This window comes from Phalacrocorax carbo, chromosome 3 (genome assembly GCF_963921805.1).
Source record: "Phalacrocorax carbo chromosome 3, bPhaCar2.1, whole genome shotgun sequence".
In the NCBI taxonomy this organism is placed as follows: domain Eukaryota; kingdom Metazoa; phylum Chordata; class Aves; order Suliformes; family Phalacrocoracidae; genus Phalacrocorax; species Phalacrocorax carbo.
Window position 1 is genome coordinate 66,902,661 of NC_087515.1, and position 26,243 is coordinate 66,928,903.

General features: G+C 39.3%; 1 protein-coding gene across 9 annotated transcripts in view; it reads right to left on the minus strand.

Annotated features, from left to right (window-relative positions):
- Window positions 1–26,243, minus strand: part of EYA4 (EYA transcriptional coactivator and phosphatase 4) — a 156,593-nt gene that overhangs the window by 39,849 nt on the left and 90,501 nt on the right. For 5 of the 9 annotated variants that reach the window (XM_064447251.1, XM_064447249.1, XM_064447250.1 and 2 more), the window contains exons 4-6: window positions 10,338–10,462; window positions 9,100–9,168; window positions 3,804–3,896 (exon numbers count right to left, since the gene is read on the minus strand). In XM_064447251.1, coding sequence (XP_064303321.1) covers window positions 3,804–3,896; window positions 9,100–9,168; window positions 10,338–10,462 — 287 coding nt within the window. The remainder of the gene's footprint in view (window positions 1–3,803; window positions 3,897–9,099; window positions 9,169–10,337; window positions 10,463–26,243) is intronic. The other 4 variants (XM_064447256.1, XM_064447255.1, XM_064447253.1 and 1 more) reach the window with 2 other exon arrangements.

Below are 26,243 nucleotides of genomic sequence, written 5' to 3' on the forward strand. Positions count from 1 at the left end.
TTCTCTGGTAGCTTGTCCCACTGATTTGTGCACTACATTTTAGACTGTGAGATGTTTAAGAAACACAGGGTGTAATACCTACCATAAGAGAACATTATGACTGAGAAGAGCCTGTGGACCACACCTGTATCTCGCGGATCAGACTGCTAATTCTAAGGGTTATCAAACTTAAACAACTTTCACTGCTGGATAGCCTCCTAACCCTAGTTTTGACAACTATTGGCAATGGAGGAGATGGTGGAGGCAGGTTGTTATGGATTTTATCACTATGCCACTATATATAGCCATTTATATGAATGACGCTAAACACTGTTTTATGTTGCTTATATGAAAAGCAAAATCAAAACTGTTTCTTCTCTGAAGAACTCAAATATTTCTAAGACTACTTGAATTTACCAGAGGAATGCTCTTCAGGGCAGATATAAGAACCTTGATTTCTCAAGTCTCACTACAGTGCTGAGGGCGTACTCCAGCCCCCGCTAACTGATTAAAAGAGGGGACAAGAAGCTGACAGCCGGCTCTTACCAGTTACGCTGTTAGCTCAACTGCCAAGGTGGCTGTGGAGAATTTAAATGCCATAAACTGTTCTGATAGCATGTGTTGGGTTCAGTATATCAACACAGGCCAGAATTCTGTATTTTTTCATTATGCATCTGGAAAATTCTGTGCAAAGAGGTTAGGTTAAAAGGATCTCATTTAAGTAACAAATCACAATGTCTACACACAAGGGAACCAAACATAGGTTATACAGCAGTGGCGTTTCCTAACTTTGCCCTTATAGCCTTCAGAAATCGTTTTCTATAACCTTTTTGTGTGTAATAAATACTAAGTGAAAAGGATGATGAGAACTTCAAATGTCTCGTTCTCTGCTCCATTAAAATGATAAACAGTTCTCAAATTACTCCAGCATTGTAAGCAATATAAACACCAGAATGCATGCACTCACAGTACAGCAGCTGCAGCAGAATCACAGAGAATGAAATTGCTCAGTTCAAGGCTGTTCAGCTCTCCACATCCTGTGAATACCCACCCCAATGGGAGTCTGCTGCAGGACCGCAAAGCTTCAAATTGAGTATACCGATATTAATTACCAACTGTCATTCTTTGAAGAAAAAGGAGGAGGAAGAGGGCTGCGCAACATGACTCTCCACCTGGCTAATGCTTGCTAAGAGGCACTGTTTCTCCTGGGGCAGCTCTGCAGGACAGAGGACCCAGAGCCCTGAGTGTGAGCTGCATGACACGAGCTGCAGCCCTGAGCAGTAGCTTACCCAATGTCCTGGGCAAGGCCACTCTGGCAACTGTCACTCTAAATTCAAGAGCGCTATGTGCTTTATTTTTCAACTTTTCAATCAAAAATTGGGGTTCATCACAGTTACCTGTGAAACCTAATCTGTCTCTCCTGCCCTGTACCTCACACAGACCTTTGGACCATCACTTTCTGTGTTACAGCTGGTCATTAGGGACAGAGTTGGCTACTTTACACCCCACAGGGCTTGTTCAGCCTTCTGTTCAGCTCCAGGACACGTCACGGGTTTTGATTGCCCTTGGAGCATGGAAATCAATTTTAATGGGTAGAATATTTGAAGGAGAGGATTTCTGCATGGCAGACTTTCAAATGGATCTCAGCACAAGGATTTCTTTTCACCCATTTCTCATTTAATAAAATATTTAATAACATACCTAAATCCTTCCCTACTCAACAAAGGAGGCTTGTATAAGACAGAGTGGGTGATATCCCTGCTAGTGGCCTATATGTCTGGGCATCCTCTCGAAAATGAGCTCACAGGTGCTCTCTAAGCTGCAGGAAAGTGCTAGCATTGTCACAGTGGGAATAATGTATGTAACTGATTATTAGGAAAAACCAAACTGTTCAGTGTTGGGTTTTGTTATGCATTATTTTCAACTGCAGCCGGTTTGTCTGAAACGACATCTTTCTACTAGTGAGTATTTATTGTTTTTGCAACCCATTCAACTTCCCAAATAACCAGTTAGTTTAAAAAGTCAGAGAAATACTTTTTGGATGAGTTTTTATTGTTCTTTAGCACTTCTTCCACAAAACTGAGCCAACCAAATTGTCCAATTTGCAAGTACCGGTAAAAGGCAAGTGAGAAAGTAATGGATTTACTCTTTATGAAAGGCTTAGTGTGTTCTCGAGGCAGCTCTGTGTCTCGCTCTGATGATGATGAAGACTGCACATGTCCCAGACAGGCAGACTATTGATTTCCCACTGTGAATGACCACACTCATTTAATACTTGAGTTTGTGGCCTAAACTGAGAATCAGGTTCGTATTTCCTTTGAGTATGCAGGTGGCTAACAGACAAAAATTATTGTGTAAGGCTCAAATTCCTGACTTCTTTTGGAGGCACCAATTGTGTCCAAATCTCCAAAGTGTAGAAGTCTCAACACTTCTTTTGAAGTCAGTGGAAGCTAACAGGTGAGTGGCACCTGAGGAAATCGAGCTGTTAGTTGGCTATCTAAACCTGAACTGGAGGCTGCAATTCATGGTACATTCAATGCACCCCTTCATGAAAATGTTGCCTTAGCCATGTTTTACACATGGAATCCAAGTCGTATGTCTTAAATACATGGCAGGACCTGATAGAACTTTACCAACAATGACAAAATCATATATACGGTTGGATATGTTATAATCTGTAATCATTACTAATACAATTTAGGATACAGTAACAACAGAGAGAAATAGGAAAGCTAATTTTTAGCCAAGACTATTAATTTTTTATGGAAATGGTAAGATTTTAAGTTGACAGGGTTCCTTTCAGTAAAATCATAATGAGGACAATGTTTTCATTTTTTCTAATCAGAAATAGCATGTGCTTGCTTTACATCCCACAAAAGACCTCTTCTTCAGGCACTAGATTTGTTATTAATACTCTTCTGAATAGCCAACTTTGGAGCATATCTGAATTTATTGATGCCTAAAAAACAATTCAAGAAATGTAAACTCAATTTTTAGAACATTTTCATTACACAGAAACACTGTGATTTCCAAAGTATTTTAAATAGGGCTTGGCTACCTAAGTCTACCAAAGTAACAGTAGTATCAGCGTGGAGTGGAAATTCCTGGCTTCAGTGACATTTCAGTCAGGCCATCACTGAACTGGTATTTTCAGATGCAAAATTTATTCTCCCCCCTTTCCTTGTTAATAATCATTATTAGCAGGATTCAGCTTAATGATTAGAAGGCAGATTATCTGTACTTTTCCACAGTTCATCACCTTTTAATAATTTATAGGTATCTACTTAAAAATTGCTGTTTGTTTGAATTTTTTAAGAAGAAGCAACTGAAACTTATGATTATTTAAAGTAAAATACAGACTTTATTTTCATGGAAGGAAAGTAGCTTATGGCAATCTGGTCAGTGTTTAAACTAACACACTGCTCATAGGAATAAAAAGATTAGCACTGAAATATAATCCTTAAGATTTTAAATTTTACAAATTAGAATGGCTGTTACAAATACAATCCATTTTTTTCCTCCTAAGATTGTACAAGACTAACACTGAGAAAAGTCTACAGTACAATAATAACATTATTACTATAAGATTTTTGCATACAGTAATCATCTTAGGCATCATTAATGCTTCTTTAAGATCATAGCTCATGAAAGTTGTAGATCTTCATTTACTAAAATGAAAAAACTATTATTATTATTATTATTAATTAAAATGATACTTCATTGTACTTTTTTAAAGATTGCTTCCATGCAGTGAAATGTTCATTAGTGAAAGTTATGCTCTATTAATGCACATCTAACAATACGTGATCTTATTTTGGCTTTACCTGACCCAGTAAAAGTATCAAGCGATCCATCTCCAGTTGTTGTTGTTGTTTCACTGCTGTTCATGGGTTCTGTTTTGACTGCAAGAAGAGACACTACATAGAAGAATAAGTAGACATGAGATTTTACTTCTAAATTTATACTGGAGTCTTCATGCCCATCTCCCTAGCAGTAGTCCAGCTAGAACAAGCATGCGATGCAAAAGCTTCGACCTTCACTCTACCACCGTAGAGACAATCTACACTTGCTCCATCTGGAATGGCCATGCATCTACATAGCTTTTTATCTGTGCATTCGTCTATCTATTGGTTTTATTTAAAGGAATATCTTCTGGGGAGATTTCAACCTAAATCTAATTGATTCTAACAATCCCCTAAGAGCAGCAGAGAGGAAGGAAACGTTAGCTGTCAAGGGATGTAGCACATAACAAAAATAGTTTTGCCTGACAAGTGAAACAATAATAATAATATGGTTTCATGCTCACATAGAAGCAAATTACTTTCACAGTGCCAGCATTCCGCCTTTCCCCTTCCCCTTTTACAGAGTCTGTGGGGGCTTTTTGAGCTAGGTCACAGGCAAGCAATTTCCCATAAATGGAGAAGTTTAAAAGAGAAAAAAAGCAAAAGAACTAGAGTAGGACACAAACAACAGCCACAACAAGTCAGCTTCTAACTCAGAGGTTACCAAACATTTGGGTCCACTCTGAACTCAAATTATTTCTTACAGATCATCATGCACTTTTACCATCCAAGCTATAACTGAAAGGACCACAGGGGCAATCTAGATTTTATAGTTTAATATGTTACCTGAACAGACCATCTGGCATGGACTTTTGTAATGGAGTTTGGGAATCACCCTTCTAATTGATGTGGTAAGAAACAGTGGCACAGAATACACTGCAGCTTTTATTAGATGTTTGACCGGCAAACGTGGAAACAATCAACATATTATGACAATAGCTTTGTGAAGATCAGTTAGGGGGTGTGTGAGCATTTATCACCTATAGATCAGCAACTTGCTTATAGATACCACAGGGCTGGTTACTGCCCAGGAGCACAGAGCAAAGTGGCATTGAGGACCTGCATGGGCCACTACCGTGGTCGTACGCCAGGTATGGAAATTCCAAGGATGCTGTCCGGGGTTTGTGGAGAAGCCTTTGCTGTGACAGCTGGGCTGGCAGAGCCCCCCAGCAGGTCTAACATATGCCAAGCAAAGGCATCTTCTGCCAGCTAGTTACCTGATGCCTCTCAGGGACATCAGCTAAGCTGACCAAAGCTCTCATCTGTCAACATCACTGCATCCATGTTTGACTTCACTGGCAACAGTAAGGGGAGTGGGGGAGTTTCATGTTCTGAGCTGGCAATGTTTTAACAAACTATAGCTCAGATTCAAGTCACCTAACTTAAGCATATAAATTAGGTGCATACTAATCTCCCTTTATGTCCAGTTGAGAAAAAGAGGTACTTCCAGAAGGCAATTCAGTCCAAATACAGCCTGAGCTGCCCTCGAGTTCACCATCCCTCTTACACTTTGTAGACGAAAAGGTAGTGAGTGAGCTAAATAAAGGGTTTGGGTTTCTCATGGGAAAACAACGCCTACAGAACCATACTGCTGTTCCTCCCTGTGGCTGTGAGCACAACGAGGAGCTCATAAGGCAACTGCATAGCTACCAGCACAGCTACCTGTGATGAATACCTGCATGAATTACCTCACCTGCAATATCACACCTGATTTCCAGTCACACCTCTTGAGGGATCTTACTTCAGTAAGTCATATGGGATGCTGCAGATACCTACAACTGCAAAAGTGACCTACGCTGAATTCAAAGGGACACTTGTCACGTAGGGCACAGTTGAGGAACCAGGACATATTTGTCTTTGTGACAGGAACTCTGCCCTGTGGTGTCACCGGTGCCTCAGTGCTACGGAAACCAAGTAGCACTTTCTTACACAAATTATACAGTTCTATCTTTCCATTTACTGTCCCAGATTAAAAAATATTTGAGTGTGTGTCTTTTAAATGTAGACTTCTTTTCATTACAGTTTCTTTTTAATAGAACTGCCACACCCATACATTCTTCCTGCAAGCAGCAGGATATTAGTTCAATATGAAATCATCAGGGAAGAATTTTAGCCACATTTTTTCAAGCTGCTGTGTACTCCTTGTCATTTTGCAGATTATTATCTTCTGATTTTAAAAAAAATAGCTGTGACAAAAATTACACAAAATGAACAAAGTCATTCATAAAGGTAATCAACCATTCCCATTTCTCTATTTAGATGAGAAAGATGTGATTTTATTTTCATCAGATCAATAAAATATACATCAAGAGAAAGCCTAGTGGTCATTTGTCACAAAACAATTGCCTGCACTGTACCTCAGGTCTCTCAGTCATGTGGAACATGTATTGTTGCCTGAAGCATGAAAAGTAACTAAACTGATTTGTTTTCTGATTACTATATACAGAAGTCTGCATGTACTTCAGTAGGAGAATGAAAAATCATACTAAGTTGGAAAGAGCTGTATTCTCCCTTCTGAATATCTTTGTAGTATCGACATCTACCTACATGAAAAAAACTACTTTTTAGTACCTTTATCTGTTTCTATTCAAAGACGTATTCCAGTATTGCCCATACCAAGCTACAAAACTATGTTCAGTACTGCATCCAGAAAGACACTCCAGTATGTGCCTAACTGTTTTATTTTACAAAAACTTCAGTAATGAATTGAAAAGTTGACTTTAGAGTTGTGTCTAGTTGTGGTTAATGCCAGCTGCAGTGCACTTCCACCAGCACCAATAGTCACCATCTCTTTCTCTCCCTGTCAAGTCGAAAAGGATCTAAACCAAAAGACACTCTCTCAAGCACTTGAGGAAAAACATCATATTGGCACTATGTTTTGTTGAAAAATACGTGTAGAAAGTATTTTTATATGTGCTGCATTTTAAACAGTTCTACTTTGTTATATTCAGTTTCTATCACAGTAAGGAATTCGTCGTCTTTTCCTCAGTATAGCTACACATTTAGACTATTACCTTTCTTTCTTTAGGTTGCCTGTCTTTAAACCAAAAGGGGAAAAAAGCACAAAGCTAACTAAAAAAAAAAAAGGATTCTAACATCAGATCAAAAACCCAGGAATATTTAAAGCTGAAATAAAAATAAAAATTGACACCAATTAAAAACACAGAATCATCCCTGTGTTTTCCACATGCAAGATAAAGCATGGTACTGATACTACTAGGGCAGCTGCTCTAGACATAATGCAAAGACTCAGAGTTTGAACCAGTATTTTGGGTGAATACTTTATACATCTAATATTCTGGTTTTTAAAGTGTGGATTCGTTTTATTTTTTATATATATATAGAAAGAGTAAAAACATAATGAAAAGCAATCTCTAGCTGGAAATGCAGTTCAGTGTTGCTAAAGGCGAAGACTGCATATGCGAACAGAGTAGAGCTATCATGCTGCTCAGGGGCTTGGGCACCTGATGTACAAGGGCAGACTGAAGAAGCTGGGCTTGTTCCGTCCTAGGAAGAGAAGGCTGAGGGGAGAGCTAATCACTGCCTGCAGCTATCTAATGGGAAGGTGCAAAGATGACAAAACAGAGGCACACTTCTCAAAAGGTGCCCTGTGAAATGACAGGAGGCAACAGACACAAGCTGCAGCAAGGGAAAAAATCCAATTAGATGTAAGAGGAAAATTCTTCGCAGTGAGAGTAGTCAGGGCCTGGGTCAGGTGTCCAGAGAGGCTGTGGCACCTCTACCTTGGAGATATTTAACACTCAGCTAGACACTGCCTTGAGCAACATGATCTAACAGCAAAGTTGGCCCTGCTCTGAGCAAGGGTTGGCCCAACTGACCTCCAGGGATCCATTCCAAACTTAAGTATTCTAAGACAAACTCAGAATATAGTTCCCAACAGGCAACAGCTTCCACAATGTAAGTTCTTCACTTGATGAAAGGACTTAGCGGACCAACATGACTACTACTCTGCCAACCTCTTTTTTTTTTCCTAAAGAACCTCTCTACATTAAGGACTGAAAGTGAACACAGAGTTTTAGGGGCAAGAAATGCATGAAACAGGACAAGCAAGTGCAACAGCTATTAAAGCAAACAAGTTTGACTAAAAGCTCACGTAAAACAATAAACCACACAGCTTGTCATAGCACTGATTTTCCTCTTTCTTTTAGCAAGCCTTAACGGTTTTCCTAGGAATATACTCAACTAGAAGCACAGATCTAGATGTTCTATTGCCTATGGAAAATCAGATTTAATGCAAGTAATGCAAAGACTTTCACATTACTTTTCCTCACTACTGATAATTAGTACTTAAATTATTACCTTCCACACCTATCTGAACATGCTGAACAGTTAGTTTAGTCCTTCCTTAAACTTAAATTCTTGTAACTGAGCAGGAGCATTCACATGGAATCAGTTATTCTAAGCAAACAATATTTGTGCTTAAGTCTGAATTTTTTGGGGGGTAAATTCTCTCTGGATATGTGGCTTACAGCTGGCAAGCCAATTCTAAGGGTTTTTGGTTTTTTAAAATTAAACTGTTTGAGATCTTTCTAACTTTAGTCCAAACCTGCACAGCTTAATAGCTTAAGCACCTGTGTAATGGCTTGTAGGGAGTCATGGTGACGCATGTTTACACCTATAATTAATCCTGTAGGTACTGCAACAGTGTCACATATATAATTATTATTCATCATTATAACTCCTAACAATTAATAACACATGAAAGGAAACTCATAAATGAAAACAGCCTGGAAAATTTTGCCAAATGTTTGTAATGTGGCAAGTTACATGCAGTAGCACACTAGACATAAGCTTTAATTAATCATGAAAGTAGTAGTAGGAGTAGTAACAATAATGTCAACCTTGATTTGTGCTCAGGTAATCATGCAATGTTGTACCTAAAAATAAAAGAAAGACAAATGGGCATTCTGTGGAAAATCATTGGTCTGACTTCCAGCAATGCTGACTACTGGCAGTTCCCAGCGATGTTGATCACCACGGGGCTCTCCCAGTCTCTCAGCTAATTTTAAGTGGGTTAAATTCTCCTTGCTCATCAAATGACTCTCAAAGTATGGTAAGATATCTATTTATTGCAACTCCCTACCCGTTTTCTGGCTGTGAGAAAGGCCTCTGAGAAGGAGTGGAAAAAAAAGGGGGGGGACCCCATGAAAATGTTCAAAACGCATAACAAAAGAACAGAGCAAACCAAGAGAGATGTTACAGAGCAGTCACAGAGACACACCACCACACACATGCACTGTACCAGGGTCTCCCATACTTGTTGCAGAAGAGGGAGTACTGCAACTCAGCAACCAGTCTGCAGTATTTAACACAGTCATGTTGTCTCCTGAGAACAGGAATGGTGTAACAGTTCATCATCCCAATGTCTGCTCAGGGTATGTGAATAGTCTTCGAGGCAAGTAAGTGTTTTTGCACTTTGAGCTAAGTCTTTTAACTCACTGCATTGTTTTTATGAACTTTATTTTAACTGCTTTATTTATGCAAGTATAATACAGAGGCATCTATTTATTAGTGTTCTTTAATGGTATGCTTGAAGTTTTCCCTTCTCTTCCTGCCCGAGTAAGGATTCTATTTAAAAATATAAATAGATTGAACCTTAATAGTTGAGCCTTTCCCTGCAGAGCTGTGTTACCCTCACATGCACATGCATTTTTTAATTGATGTTGACCTTTTTTTTTTTTTAATAGGTATAGGTGAATAAAATGCTTTACTTCGGGGGCAGAAAGAGCAAACTAAAAGAATTTTCTTAGTGCCAACTATTAAAGTAGACAGCAACATATAAACTCCAAAAAAGAGGGCTGAAACTCTAGCCTGACTTGTATCCATGGTGTCACTCTCATGGACACTAATGAGACCAGGACTCCACCTCAGAATGTGGTACCCTGCCTCCCACCGCTCCAATTCAGCTATGGCAGAATCTATTATCTGAAAGCATTGCAACATATGTGTTTTAGCTGCACAGTAGTGCTGTCCCTGCAGTAATAGATACAGCAGTAATAACCAGTTACTTTTGAGGAAAATCTAAAAATATTTTTATGACAAACTTTCATTACCAGCCAAGAAATGGAATTAGTACATTCCTCATGTAAAAAAATTACCTAAGCCTAATTTTGATGCGCTTTTGACAGATATTTTAAATCAACCTAAATTTGTGTAGCTCAGGATATAAGAGTAAATTATTACTCAGCAATGAAATATGACATAGAATTTCAAGTTACCAACAGGTATAACCAAACATTTACCACTTTGTTCAAATAAACCACTCCAAGATTTTCCTTGTTTCACCTTTGCACAGTTGTGCCTTCTACTACAGCTGTGCAAGCTGAAGAAGTGCTGTTGGAATTAGTAGATTTACACTGGTATAACTGCCATTTTTTCATAATTCTTGCTGGGTTTATAAATGGGCTTTACGCTTATTCTTGAAATTATGTTTAAAATGCATATGATGAAAAACTAGCCAAATTTTCCTATGTGCCAGCAGTGTCTTACACTTACCTCCTGTTCCATTTGTGGTAACTGATGTGCTACTGAGATTAGGTTTATCCAGTTTGGAACTACCCGGAGCATCACTACTTCCAACAAGATTATGAGGACTGGCTAGATCTTGCATTTCCATAGACCTGTTAAAGAAGAAGGTGGTGGTATTTAAATGCATGTGACTCTATCTATAATAATCTACTTCTTGTATAACAACTTTTTCACATGGAGAGTTCCAATGTAGTCAGATTAACAAATCAGTACAGGTTTCTTTAAGGTCTTCTTTGCTTTTTACCAAACCTAAGAAAGTAGCTAATTTGATGTGAATGGAAACAAGGCCAGTATTTTTCACTTTTCCTTTAGGTATCATGAAGTAAATGACACAGGCTTATGAAACTGCTTAAAGAACTTGTTAAAGATGTGCATGAGGGAGTGCATATATATGGATGGACAGATGATGGGATTAAATGCATGTCTATAGGTATTTCCTAGAACAAAACAGAGAAATTAAGTGAAAAGTCAGTCATCACACAAAAAGTCAGAATAGGAGCTTCTACCTCCTGTTGTCTGTATTCCAAACACTGGTAGCCACTGCATCCACGCTAAATCATAGCAACAGACCATACAGGTGAATGAACAGAACTTTCACGTACATTTGGAAGATTCTTCACTCTTACAAATGCATATATTCTTACTAGCTCACTTGATACTTTGTGTCTTCTGAATAATTTCTAAGAAACGTAAAATTTAAAGTGGATTTAGACTGCACTGGATTTCAGCATCACAGTTATATGGGGGACTGTGGATGGCTTTCATTCAGTGATAACAGGTCTGCCTTTTGCAGACAAAGCAACAAAGCAGACAAGGAGCATTTCCTGTTAGACAGGTAATTGCAATCCAATTTGCAGTGCGTGCTCACCTTTTCCTTGCTTCTTTTATAAATTAATTACACAGAATTTTTTCCCCAAAGAAACGTTTTTGCTATGTATAAGCAAAGTTGCCAGCCCATCTGTGACTGGAGAACCATTTATCATATGTATACTACACAAAGGCCAACAGAAAGATTGTCTTACAGAGCTGTAAAAGCCCTATTGCACTGAAGAAAACTGAAATGGCTAGGAAAGAGATGGACAGGAAGAATCACTGCTCCTGTATATTGATATTCTGGGCAGGAAGAGCGGTTGAAAACTCAAGGCAACACCCAGGATCTTAAGTATTTATTGCAAGTTTCACTTTGAAATTTTCTATCTTCTGTGCTCCACACATCCTCCTCGGGGTGGTGGTGGGGGAACCAACCAACCAAAAACCCACCGTCTTTCCATCAAATACGGGTCTGCTGTCAGAATCTATTTTTTTTCCCCAAGATAAGGAGAAGCAAAACAACCACAGAACAAAATGGGCTCCCATTTTGTGCTCCTAATTCCGTTCACCTCCTGGATGCTTTAGCTTGCCTTTCATTGCATTCACTTAAGGCAAGACACAGATTGCAGAACTCTCCTGTCTTGAATATCTTCCAGGAAACGTAGGAGATAGATACTACATCTCAGCTGGGCAAATGCAGAAAGGCCTCACCCACAGGCACATGAAGCCCAGCCAAAGAATCTCATTTACTCCAGTAAATCCTTGAATCAAGCCTGAGCTGCACCAATACTCCACTGGCAAGGCAGCCTCCCCAGCAGCAGCCTGGATGAGCAGGGGAAAACTGATATTGCAGGAGGTCATGCATCAGCAGGTAAGAATTTTATAGCCATATTCAAGGAAAAGCAAAGGCATAAACTGAGATTTGAACTGCCTTGACCCGGATTTCTTCATCTAATTGTATATACATTTCTACACATCTGTCAGCAGTGCATTCTATTTACTGTCTACTGGAAATGTGATCAGTGTTAGAAGAAATAAAATGAACTCAAGTGGTTTACTAGTCTGTCAGTTTTTGTTTAGTAGTTTCTGTACAAGGATAGCAGCTAAAGGTTAAAAAAAGTCTGTGAGTTTCCATCTTGTATGTATTTAAGGGAGCAGGAGAATGCTACACAAAACAAACAACGTGTGTTCATTGCATACACAGTGTAATACTCCCCACGTGTTCACTTAGCAGTTTAAGTGTCATGATTTCCTGTTCAAGTATGATCAGCCCAGAGATACCTAACAGGCTTAGAACTAGCTTAGAAAGTTCACATGTGCTTTTTTTCTTGTTTAGTACAAAAATGACAATAATTTTGTCAGCGATGGTTGTACTTGATGATCTAAGGTCTTTTCCAACCTTAATGGTTCTATGATTCTTTTCAGACAAGCATATACCATGGCCACAGATGCAAATGCTTCAGCAATATTTCATAAGCAAAATCATTGCTTTACCTAGCTAGCGTATTTAAGAAGTATCCGTCTTCAGCACTTTTCACAAGCAAATGAATCAGATTTTCTTAATCAGAAAACTAAGTCCACTGATTTGCATTTGCTTGGCAAAGAATATAAACAATCGGACTTTGTAAAAGGAATAGTTTTTGTTCCACACCAGTAAGAAACCTTTTGTGCAGAGAAGTATTTTATTCACCTTATATTTGTTTTCTGCAGCAAATGGCACCCCAGTCCACAGACACGGCAAGTTAATTAACTAATACTATTTTAAAAGTAGCACATTTACAAATAGACATTTTCTCTGCATGAGTAAAAAACATCTTGCACTCATTGGTACTCTGTTAAGGATAAAAAGGATATCCAAACCAATAAAAAGCTTTACAAAACCATGTGTATACATTATGCTTATCCTGGGTGCTCTATCCTGTGTGAACAAGTAAGGGGATTATTTTAATATATCCCTGTGTAATTTATTTATGCAAGTGCACACGCTACCTTCTGTGTAACAGATGTCATTCAATTCACCTTTCTGGATGCATTTAGTTTACCTTTAGCCTACAAAATTCTCAGAAAGATGTAACAGACCTACTGAAATCTTACAGTTTCAGTGAATGGAGGATTCAGGAAGAATGCTTAAAAAATGGATGAAATAATTCCAACATCTTGAATTCATTTTGTCAAACTAAATGTTTATCAGAGTCCTGCTTTCACTGACTTAATCAAAAGCAGGTTCAGGTTCAGTATGTGTTTTCCTGCACTAAAAAACGTAAAAAAGAGTGATCTCCGAAGGACCAATTAATACTTTTAAGTTTATGCAGTTATTTATTAAAGGCTGTTTTCTAGTAAATGCAGTGTGTTTCAATTTAGACAGAACAAATTCTATTGTTAAAGAGGCTTAAAAACTACACCGTACAACTTTATTTTCCAGTTTCTGTTTCTCTGCCAGGCACGTAACTGTTTGAGCTTTCCTCTTCCCCCTCTTGCATTGTCTCAGAGTACTTTTCAGAGTAATTAAGTAAAATGCTAAATTGTATCAAAAGACAAATTTTGAGAGGAAACAGATTACTTGGTAAGAAGATGTTTTAATTTTCTCTTGACTGTGTGTTTGAAGAATGTTAGCATGATTCCAAGCTCCTGAGCAAAAACCTGAAAGCTGGCAAGATGGATTTGCCTTTTATTCTGCTTTGGCTACGCTTTAAGTCTTTGAAAATTGGTATTTGCACATGCTTAGTGGATCATTTTAGAGGCTTACTGGAAAAGCCTCTAAAACATCCCATTCACATAGAATAGCCTCCCAGATCCCCGTAGGCTTCAACTCCAACCTGGATGGGGACAACCTCAACAAATTGAAGTGGGTTTGTATAAAAAATATGGCTGTGCGTGAATCCTGGGCCTTCCACATTTTGTTCACTGGCTTTAAGAGACAAATTTTCAAGGGTTAACCAATGTTCAGAAATGGGTTAAGGAACAGCGTCCAGAGAGATAATTTCCCCCTCCCCATCTTTATGACGGCAGCCGAAGAGAACTCGTGATGCACCCCAGACCACTGGAGCGCACAGCCCAACACCATGACCCAACCTTGCGTAGGAAGGTTTAAGCATGGTTAATTACGGTTGCCCAATTTGACAACTGCATCACTGTATTTCTGTATAGCTTTTGTTTGCATCGATTTTAAAGGTAAAAAGTTCAAGCCTTGCTTCTAGGGTTGTGCTTTCAAAATTCATGTGGTTTTTTTTCTCTCATTACAATCACATATACATTTGTGCACTGCTTTTCTTCGGCAGAATTAAAATCTATTTCCAGAAACTCTGAGTTGTTATAACTCTGTTATCCATTTGCATTTCCAATTAAGATACTAGAAATGTGGACTAAGAGCTGAGTCCTTCCACAGTTCAAAACTCCATTGATTACTACTGAATTTTACAAGTAAATCATATTTAATTTTCTTCTTTAAAGAGATGTTTAAAAATGCAAACTTTTTGCTACATTATCTACTTTTACTGTATTTCAAACTTTTTAGTAACAAGTTTGAAAATATGAAATAATTTATCAAAGATTTATAGAAGAATAAATATTCTAATGTGAAAACAAACTACTTTAAACCCTAGTCTAGAGAGAACACTTTACAAATACTAATTCCTCATTGTGCGGCACTTGCTGCAAATCCAAAACAAAAGAGAACTGAAAGAAGGATTAGCTTAAGGCTATATAAAATGGAATAATTTAATTTAGTTTATAAATTAATCAGAACAAAGTTCTTTACAAGTATTTAGAAGGATCTTTATTTTTAAAATTCTTTAAAAAGAAATTCTCCACATAATTTTCTTTCTGGGAATTTTTACTAAACTTCACTGTGGCAAAAATACACTTTATTTAGTTTTCCCCTGCTTTTCTTACACCCCTGTTGTAATCCCAGTTCTTACATGTCGTTGGTGAAGGGTCTAGAGCACAAGTCTTATGAGGAGTGGCTGAGGGAGCTGGGGTTGTTTAGCCTGGAGAAGAGGAGGCTGAGGGGGAGACCTTATCGCTCTCTACAACTACCCGAAAGGAGGTTGTAGCAAGGCGGGGGTTGGTCTCTTCTCCCAAGTAACAAGCGATAGGACAAGAGGAAATGGCCTCAAGCTGCGCCAGGGGAAGTTTAGGTTGGACATTAGGAAAAAATTCTTCACCAAAAAGGCTGTCAGGCATTGGATCAGGCTGCCCAGGGTGGTGGTTGAGTCTCCATCCCTGGAGGTATTTAAAAGAAGGGTAGATGTGGTGCTTGAGGATACGTTTTAGTGGTGGACTTGGCAGTGATAGGTTAGCGGTTGGACTCGATGATCTTAAGGGTCTCTTCCAACCTTAATGATTCTATGATTCTATGATTCTATGTCCCAGACTTTCTCACAGAAACCTGGAGCCTTGTCCAATTAAGACGTCAGCTACCTTGGAGCTTCTCAAATTAAACAGAGAATTTCCCTTTATTTAAAATTAACTTTTAGAGCAATATGAAAGTTGGGATCTATTCACACTCAGCTAAATCTGTTTCCTACTGCTGTTAGCTCAGCTCTCTGACTGACTACCCAGTTTTGAAGAAAAGTGGGGTGGGTTTGTTTCCATTTCCCACAAAATTTTTTTTAGCCAAATCTCTCAGTCGTGTTTTGGACATGACTGTTGTGCCCACCTCTCTTCCACATGCAGTCTGAACTAGCTCATACAAGCCTTGGGCGCTGACATAAAAATTAGAATGGATGCACATGCCCAAATATCATCCGTCCAAAAAAAATCTACATAAAATCTGCAACAAAGTTTATAACAATCAATAACAAGAGATACATCATATTTATAGAGTTTTTCCTAGGTTTTTGTTGTTGTTGTTGTTGTTGCTGGTGGTTGGGTTTGTTTGTTTTGGTTTTTAAGAAAACTGTACTTTACACATTACATTTACAGTTAGGCCAGGGACTTTTCATGTTTACTTGCACTTACACAAACTGTAAATATGCAATTAAAAGAAAGTGGCACCAACCCTTTAACAGTCCTCAAAGACCAGAGTGGGCAGTAAGGAAGAAGGTGGAGAGAGAGGGACTCCGGATGATGGACAGGTTTCAAGGGAATACACACATGCATACAAATATATGTACACTAGCACACAGCTACATGCAAACTTTTAATAACCCTTTGGTGCTAAATATACACACACACACACTAAAAACCTTTCCAACATCTTTCCACCAAAGACTTCCGCAAATAATGTAACACAACACACAGCCTAAGAGCACTCCTCAAATGGGTAACATTCCCAACCATTACACTAACCCTGAAATACAGGTTAATAATGTTTTCTTCTCCAGGTGCTTTTATGCTGTGCACGGCACTTTTTTTCCCCACTGTAAAAGGTAATGAAGAAACAGCAAAACGGATGAGATAAATTTGCTCCATTGAGACGACTGTCTCTCGTTTTCCCAGGCTCATCAACCCCTACTGTGTATCTTCTCAAGCTTAATAGATGGCCAAAATAGCAAATCTTTTGCTATTCTAGGCACAATCTCGCAAAAGCATGCCTCTCCTCCATGCAAATTCTGGGAGCCTGCCAGAGAGTTAAAAACAAATAATACTGCTGGACACTAGCAAGACCTCCTTTCTACTCTCCTTGAGGCCTCATTTCCTAACTTGTAAAGTGATCTGATACAGTGCTAAGAAGCAGTAAAAAATGTCATGGTATAAGAATAAAACCAGCAAATGCTCTTCAGAATTTTATATTATTACTTTTTTTTAACAATCTAGAAAACAAGTACTAAACTTTTGGCCACCATTTTTGAGAAGGTGGATTCTAGCTACGTAATTTCTATTTCTCATGGTTTTGTAGGCAGGGTGTCAACTTTCACATTAAAAAATATAACAGAAAGAAGCAAAACTAATGCCACATTGATATTAAATAAAATTATTTCTCCTTCGTCAATCTACAACCGATGTCAGATAGAGGGTATCACAGGGAGGAAACCTTAGCGAAATGAAGAATTGCAACATTAGAGTTTTCTGCCATGTTTATAAATACCAGACAGTTGATAAACAATAAAAATATAATGAAGTTCACCTTTGTAGAACTGTACAATAAGGACTGCGGTAGAGTCCTTATGAATATGGAGGATTAATTACAAGCCTGAATATCATCACGCAGGTTTCCAGTGCATGAGTTCAAGCTCAGAGGAAAACAGCTTCTACCCAGGGATTGCAATACCGCACTGTGGAGAGGATCCTTTCAGTACAAAACAACAACAATTTGAGAAACACTCAAGACTGCACGATTTTGTTAAATAGCTTTTTAGATCTCAACAATACTGCTTATCTTGCAGAGGATGGGACTCCTTAGGCGATCCTTTGGGACATAAAGTGGCACTGGTTGTGACTGTATCTCAGTTTTGCTCTCATGCCTATTGTCTTTCTCTTGGCTATTCAAGATCTAATTCCAGGAGAAAAAACCCTCATGCAGACAGTATTACTTTACAGGCGCTGTCTGTCAGGCAGCCAGTGTCAGTGCTCAGGATGCACTTGGTGCAGAAGGCTTGGCTGAGAACGGGGGCAAGCAGGTTCGGTGACAAAGGCCAGCAGCGCAGTGTGCCTCCTTATGCCGTTCACAGCTAGAGAAAAAGGACGTTTCTTTTAACAGCACTGCAGCTTCTTCCCTAACCCCGCTTCCCACTTCCCTGGTTAAACCTCTGCTATCGCTCTCTCTTTTTGACCCTGTGCCACCTTGAGATTCTTTGTGCTTCCTGACAACAACGTGTGAAGACATTTTTGGTCTTCATTAAATTGATGCCTCCCTCTTTTCTCACCACATGAACAGACACAGAAGGCCACAGCTTTTGTTAATCTTGCATACAGCTATTGTTATAGTTATAAGCAGATATTGCTTTACTGAAAAGGATACATGGATTTCTTCTTTGTGGGTCTTGTAAGAAAATATGACTAAAAACTGCGAAAAATAATTGCTTACAAATTCAAGTTTATTTTTGTTGGAAAAGAAAAATTGACGATTTCTTTTCCTGCCTGAGGAATAAAGTGAAGGTGAAAAGGTTGGGTTTGCTCTGGTGATGACTCAACACAGCAATAAATTTAGAAGGCTTGGATTGTCATGCTGTATAATTGCTGAAAGCTATTATTTGCTTAAAAGTCAGTAACTGTATGGTTTCCCTGGTTTCTGATTGACTGAGACATTTTATTTCAGTTTAATGTCATTTAATGTGGTTTCCAGAAAACCACAGAAAACTCTCTATTCTAGTGCAGTTCAGTTGGCCACAAATTCACATTGTTATTTTCTCACTGCTTTCTGACTTTTATTGGGAATGAATGTCATTTCCCTGACACAATTAAAAGACAATGTAAAATTTATTTGGATTTCCACACTTGTAGATAAAACACACAATAATTTCTAGGAACCTTTTCTGGATTCTCCTGTTGGACGTGTAGTCTATTTGTCCAAAGCCAACAAGTATTAAAATGAATAGATAAAAATCAGGACAAGGTGGGGACGGGGAGGGGAACTTATTATTTACCTCAGTATAAAATTCCAGCTCACCCTTTCTATGCTCACATTTCTTCAGTTATAAAACACAGGTCTACACTAGCAAAACAGACAGGCTGTCACTGAAAAGGTAGGCAACAGGAAGCCTTTTTTTCTGTATAGCTCCCCTTCCACCTCACCTCCCCAACCTGCAGTTTGGGATTGGTTTGCTTTGACAAAGGCAAATGATGGTTTTATACAGGAAACTATTATATTCTGATGTAATAAACTGATGCACACACAAAAAGCAAAGCAACACAAAACGATAACTTCCGGCTAGCTGGATCCCAGCCTTTGAGACCTCTTTTCTGGGCTGCACGAATGTGACTGCCACAGGTTTGATGTGATACGATTTTTAGCTCAGAGTCTATGCTCGAGGCACTGGAGGAAGTATCTGGAAAGAGGTAATGTGGTGTCTGAAGAGATATTTCCTGTCTTCTCAAAGAAAAAGGCAGCTGGTTGGAGAAAATCACTCTGAGAGCCAGACAGAGAACATCTAAACTAATATGTGGCAAGGAGCAGGGACTGAGGGAATAGCAGAGGGAACGGTAGGGAGCTCAATTCTCTTAGTCCACATACAGTCTGGCCCATCGTGAAGCAGGACTGTACTGGAGTGTGCCTGAGCACCAGCTGGCACGCACCAAACCCATGCCTCACACAGCCCCAACAGCAGCAATCACCTCTTGCCACAGCTCAGGCTCAGGCAAGGGCATGTTTCACACGCTGCTACAAGCTTGGCCACGCAGTCCGCAGGCTGCATTATGCGGTTCCTAGTCCCGGTGTGAACAGAAAATACGTAAAGGTACACAGGAGGTTAAACTCATGTTTAACCCGCTACTTAAAAAAAGGTGACTAAAGTAGGTTTTGAAGTCATTATGTGAGTATTTAAATAAATCAAAAGCGATAATGACACTGCGGTTCCATGGGGAGCTGTCAAGTATCCAACTTACATGAAATACAGACTACCAGTTTACAGATACGTAAGATCTAAATGCAAGGCTTTGGATCACAGGGCCACATTTTCAAAGAGTAGTTCACCCAACAGTTCCCATTTCCACTTCTGATCACTTCCAGATGTGATCGGCACTTGCAAATTCTGTGGTTCTTACAACATGATGAGCTGTGTCATAAACAAATAACAAACACTTCTGTGGAGACGGCTGAAACGCAAACAGCAAGCCTGTGGCCTTCCCTCCTACGCCACAAGTTCCGCAGAACCGTTCAGAGTCCCGTCTGAAATCTCTGCTGGGAGTCTGAGAGTCCTTTCTGCTTCTCTGACAGGTGACTTGGTCGGAGGTAAGGAACAGGTAACAAAACCAATGAACGGAGAATCTCACTAAGTCTTTCTCTTGCGTTTTTAAGTCTAATTTGAGCAACAATGAACATTTCTCATATATACAGAGGAATGTGGAGATGATCAGCTCTGACAATTACTAGCCTGTTGCTAACCTCTCCTTTGTAAGACATAACCTTTGAAGCCACATGGCTTACTGCACAGAATTTCAAAATATCTTCCTAGAAAGGTTGGACTAGATGATCCCTGAGGTCCCTTCCAACCTGTGATTCTGTGAAAACACAAGGCAGTGTTCCTTGTGGCATGACAGTCTGATTTTAAGTGGAATGATGAGAGAAGTTTTGGAAGGGCTGTTTGAAGCCCTGATGTCCTAGGGACAATGAGTATGGGGCTGCTCTGGCACCTTCGCTCTTTAATGAGATGAAATACCCTCTTCCAAACCACATTAACTGCAGACTGAGATGGACAGAAGCATCAAAGCACAGGAGTTCCTCCAAATCGCTGGTACTCACTCACACATGAGAAAGAGGATTTTCTAGGGATAACTTCATCACTATGATAGCTTCAAACTACTTTTTCTTGGAAAGAAAGTGATGTAATTCCTCATGCGCTTTCCTAGGGTGCTGGAGACCTGCTTTTGTGATGGGATAGCTCTTCCATTTATATCTGATGCCCCTCTCATGTACCCTTCATTCTGGGCTTGTCTTGGCAGTAGCTGGAGGTACACTTTCAGCAAGGGGGAAGGTACCTCATTGCCTTGACCTGCCACATAAACACCACCACCAGTGGAGATGGGAGAGCTGGGATACCTGGGTCCAGATATTGGTGCCTGGTCCACATCTGCATTCATTAATTCCAATATAGTAATAACATTATTAATTGCAATATAATATCACAACTTTATTAATGTAAGATAATATTTAAGCAAATTGAAAATTGGGAGATCAAGGATGAAAGGCTGGTAATTTTTCTGTTGGCTTCAGTGGAGCCTGGACTGCATGATGTAAGTATGAATTCACATTTTCATACCAACAGAGGGTGGGTTGTGTCTGACTTACCCTGAATTGAAATGCCTGTTAAATTTCAAACTAGTTATTGAAAAGTGGTTCTTCTTCTTCAGGGATTGCCCAAGGGAAAAGAAACTCCTTCAGGTGTGCTGTATTAGAGTGATCATACCTCATTTCAATGTAATTTCTTTAGCCACCAGTACAGGGGCCTGCAAGAACTTAATCCATCTCCAGAAAGAATGAGTTATGATGACAGACTGGGCAGAACACAGGACTTGCCAAAAGCCTGTAGTTTTCATGCTCCATTCAAACGTCACGTTTTAATGCAAACATTCTGAATCTTCTGGGTTTGGGGTTTTTTTTTGTTTTGTTTTTTTGTAAATATAAAATACAGAGTTACTGGCAAGCAGTCTTAACATGGGAAACATTAACGCATCTCTCTTTTAACAGTGAAGTTTCCCTTAAAAGTTAAACTTAATCTTTACCTTGGCTCCCAAGACAAATATTCTGTAGTTTACCTCATGTGGAGCACATTATGTTTGGCTCCAAAACAGTTTGTGTCAAAAGCAATTATTTCTGTTCTCTAATCGCAGTCACAACAACGAGCTAGGTTTAGAATATATAAAAAAAATATATGCAACGTTCTGCCTGATGCTTTAACTGCTTCAGCATCTGACCATTCCTGTTAAGTAATAGTGTAGCTGGGCATAACCATTCTGCATGGCAAGGTACATTATGTGTGTTGCACACATCCCTTTTCGTTTTGTCCAGGAGACCTTGTTACCTGTACACCTGAAAGAACAGGGGGGTTATTGCATTTACTTTTAATAACTAAATACATTCAAAACAATTTCTATTATCCTGAACGAGAGGGAGAACGGTGTCCTGATAAATGTACTCATGCTGGCCAACTTTACAATTGATATCAAATTATGACCTTTCATTTTGCTTCGCTGTTTGATTTCCCCAAGTCATTTTATAATTTGAGACTTAAAGCATACACACGGTTTTTATGTACCTTTTTAATTTGGGGTGAAGTAGGTGATTTTTCTAAGAGTCAATAAATAGGTGTTTCTGAGGACTCTAGGGCACAATTCACCCCTGAATTATCCCCTTGAGCCTTGAGAAAGGGCAGGTACCAGCTGCAAATCTGCAACACCTCCAGTTCCAGCTTAGCCTGCGTGCCGACACCCCAGCCACAGTGGGGGGATACCAGCCTGCCCGGGCAGAGACGCGGGAGCGGGGCACGGGCAGAGCCACGGCTCCAGCCCCTCGCTGCCTCCCGCACACACATGGCAGCACTGGAAACCAGCCGCTCTGGTGGAAACTGTCCTTTATAGCTCCCTCTGCTAAAAGCCTGGCTTACGCCAAATGGTTTGACCTCGCTATGACTTCTGACAGACCGCCTAGCCTTTAGAAATCATTAAATCTCCACTTCTGTCAACGTCCTGAGGAAAAAGCATGGCAGGGGGAAACAAACCCTAAAGAGTTGGTTTTTAAGTTCACCCACATCTATATTGCAGACTTCAGACTGTGACTTTACTGCATTTAGCACAGGTTCCCTAGCAAACCTGGTTTGCGAGATAGGGCACTAAAGGGATGTTAATAATAACTTGATTGCTTTCTATAATTCAATTATATTTTTTTCTCAGGAAATTTTAAAATATTTCTGTTGTGAAATATGGTGTAATAGTGAAATGCTAAGGGGGGTGAATATCCTTCTCTAGTACTATTTTGAGAAAGTAATGAAAAGCACTGCATCTTTGACAGCACAGGGTTTTTTTTCTGTTTAATTTAATATACATAATTAGAAGGAAAATAAGACATAAACCTGAAATAACATAGGAATAAAACATGATCTTATGTCTAGTCACCTGCCAATTACTTCTACACTGAAAAGCAAATAAAATTCCAAAACCCCTTAAAAATTAAAGTGACGGAGATTCAGTTGTAAATTGAAACAGAACTAAAATGAAATTCACGAAACAGGGTGCTCTCCCTCTCTGCCCTCTTCTGCACTCACACCACACAATAAAGAATTCTGCTAAGAAGTCGATCCGTGGAATTGCTTTATTTATTTGGGCACTGTGTATGCCTTTCTCCATAGATCTGCCAAACATACCTTCCCACAGACTTGCCGCTTCAGTCCTGGGCCTCTCTTAAATGGCAGACAAGAATCCCCTATGAATTAGATTGAGACCATCATACTCATTTTCACATTTAAACAAATCCAGATTTGAACTTTGGTTTTCAAAGGTGGACGGCTAGTGGAAGGCAAGTATATTTCATGCTTCAAGGGGAGGTAAAGTTACCTCTGCTCTACAAATGACATAAAGTAATTCCCAAAGAAATTTGACAATAATACGGACTCAGATCACACTAAATTATATCACTTGGCAGCTAAACTGGAGACCTAAGTCCAGATTTGCCAACAAAACTCAAGACACACGTTTGGGTATATGGAAAGCTTTGCGATTTCTAACAGAAAGGAGCCTGCACAGGAATCTTATGAGACCCATAAAGAACCTTATCAGCTGGAAAGGAGTGTAAATTCTGAGGATCAGATGAAAGTTTTTTGCCTTTTTTTTTTTTTTTTTTAAATAAAAGCATTCAAAAGGAGAAGATAGAACAGACAGACCATCTGCAATGTAACCACATAAAAGACCCCTGGGCAAATCCAAACCCATTAGCAGAAGTGCTTGACAAATCTGCCAGAGCCAGATGCTGCTTATGGAGGAGTCTCTTTCCGTACTTGTCATCTGGATCCTCTGACTTCTGTTCCCAGAGGAGGACAACGATGACGGGTGTTCAGACTAAGCTGTGCATAGAGAGAGCTGAAGCACAGAATCACTCTCTGATAACGCTACCTTAACATAAAGAGAGGAGACCAAGTCTGAAATATTAAAAGTATAACAGTTTTAACACACGTGTGTAACCTGTGGAAGATGCAGATATTAGAAAACAGAAAGAAAACAACTAGCCAGGATCAACTGATCAGGATCTGGTAGGACGGCAAAGAGGTGATTTTTGGCATGTTAAATACTAGCACAGCATACTAGTTAAATGCTTACCAAGTACATAGACTGACTGATGGTATGTAAAATGTGTCTGAACAGGCTGAAACATCTAACAGGTGAAATATCTAACCAAGAATTTACACTTAAAAATATTTGATGAAAAAAGTGATTCCTTTAAAAAGCAACCTGTACCAATCTTAGAATAGGGGATTTGGATGTAAATGGCCAATTTTTTTAATGTCTGCATTCTTCTAGGACTCTATTCTACCGGATTTGAAGTGCAAAGTAGGTGGAACCAAATACTTTTACTATTCAGACTCACCAATGGAAAAATATATTTGGAGTACCTAAGAGGTCAAAGAAGCCAAAACAGAGTCTGAATTAGTTCTCCTGTGTACTGCTGTAATGTGATATGACAGAGCAAAAAATAGAATGAGGGGAAAGAAAGAAACGGAGCTCCTTCTCATTTTGTCTGCATGTGCTGCACTTCAAGAACCAACACTGTCATTTTATGGCTCAAAATCCAGTTCAATTTTAAGAGAAGGCTCTAAGAAACTACTGGATTAAGTAAAAATACTTGCAGGTGTAATCTTAGGTTATCTTCTTTCACTCACAAATACTATTTTACCCTATCCCAAGACATTCCTGAAGGTTCAAAAATGTTAAATTCTGACTACTCTATTATTTAATATAGAAATACATGCACTCCTTTTCCCTCTCTTTGAAATTCAAGAAGACCAGCTATACAAAAAAGTACTGTGACTTAGGAGATCAACAGATTCAGTATAAACTAGTCAAAATGTGGGGGTGGGTAGGGAGGAAGAACAGAGAGGGATATATAATGAATGCTCGCTCTGAGAGTCAATGCTCATCTTTTAAAGGCCAATCACTTGGACCTTGCCAACCCACTTCGCAGAGCAGCAATATACTCACTTTACAGAGAAATTAGTTTCAGCCAGGCCAGCGACTGCCAGACTGACACCTTGGAACTGCGGGCAATCCAAGGGCACTTCGCAACGAGCTAGCAAACGCTGGCTGCTCTATAAAGCAGCAGGAAGAACACACATAAAAGTGAACTTAAATACCATCTATCTATGCAACTGGTTATAGCTCAGGCCGTGTGTTGGGCTACCAGTGCCCACACCATGATCTGACAGAAACAAGCTGCGTCACAGGCAGAGGGGAGGATGCTGGCCCGTTCACCCAACGTTGTATCTTTTCTGTCCAAAACAGATGAGTAACAACCAGGTGCATGATAAGCTCCTGGGATGGCTGCAGCCCTGCTCCCCCCATACACCTGCAGCTCCAGCTAGAGAAAGTGGATGAGGGAAGAGTGACAATAGCCTCACAAATGGACTCAAAATTGCATTTAACTGCTGCCATCAGCATATATGTGACATTGTTGCACCTATTTATCCAGTAGTAAAGACAGTAGAACATATATCCTTATCATTCCTGCCTGGTGTAAAAACAGCTGCCGTAGTTGCCCAAGTTATGCCGTGCAACAGCAGCCCTGTATAAAAGGGATGATAAAGTGGGTTGGAGATACCGATGAAAGACCTGCACCACACACTGCTGTACCTGTGCTGGTAAGAAGTTGTTCTGAAATGATGACTACTGGATTAAATCAATTATTTCAATGTATTTCCAAGAATCTTTGATTATAATATTCATGTTTAATTGTCTATGTACATTTTTGTTTATAGGTTGCCGTTCCTGATTTAAAGTTATTACTATGAACAAGTTGGTTTTAGTGTGCTTCTTATATATGAAATTTTTGAAATTTTTATCGCTGCCTTTTTAGTTCTTCAGTAGTCCCTTATCTGTTTTTACTTTTGGCGGTTTTCTTGGTTCTCAACTGCCATTAATACTTAGCTGTTCACATGGCTCTAGAGCCTCATTTTTGCCAGCTTTTCCTAGACCTTATAAAGAGCACTAACATGCATTTTGGTTGAAGGGGACTCACCAACCCATTGCCTATGTTGGCAGAATACAGGTAACAGTAGTTCAGCATACGTGAGGGTGGTTCCATGGCTGGGGTCACCTAAATAACTTGCACTCTTGAGCAGGCTCAAAAATCACAATGCACTTTGGATGTCACAATTATGTCAAAATTATTAATTATACAAATATTTAGGGTGATTCCTGTCCTCCTCACAACTAACCACAAACATTCACATAAAAACACCTCTTTTCCCTGAAGAAGCGCAT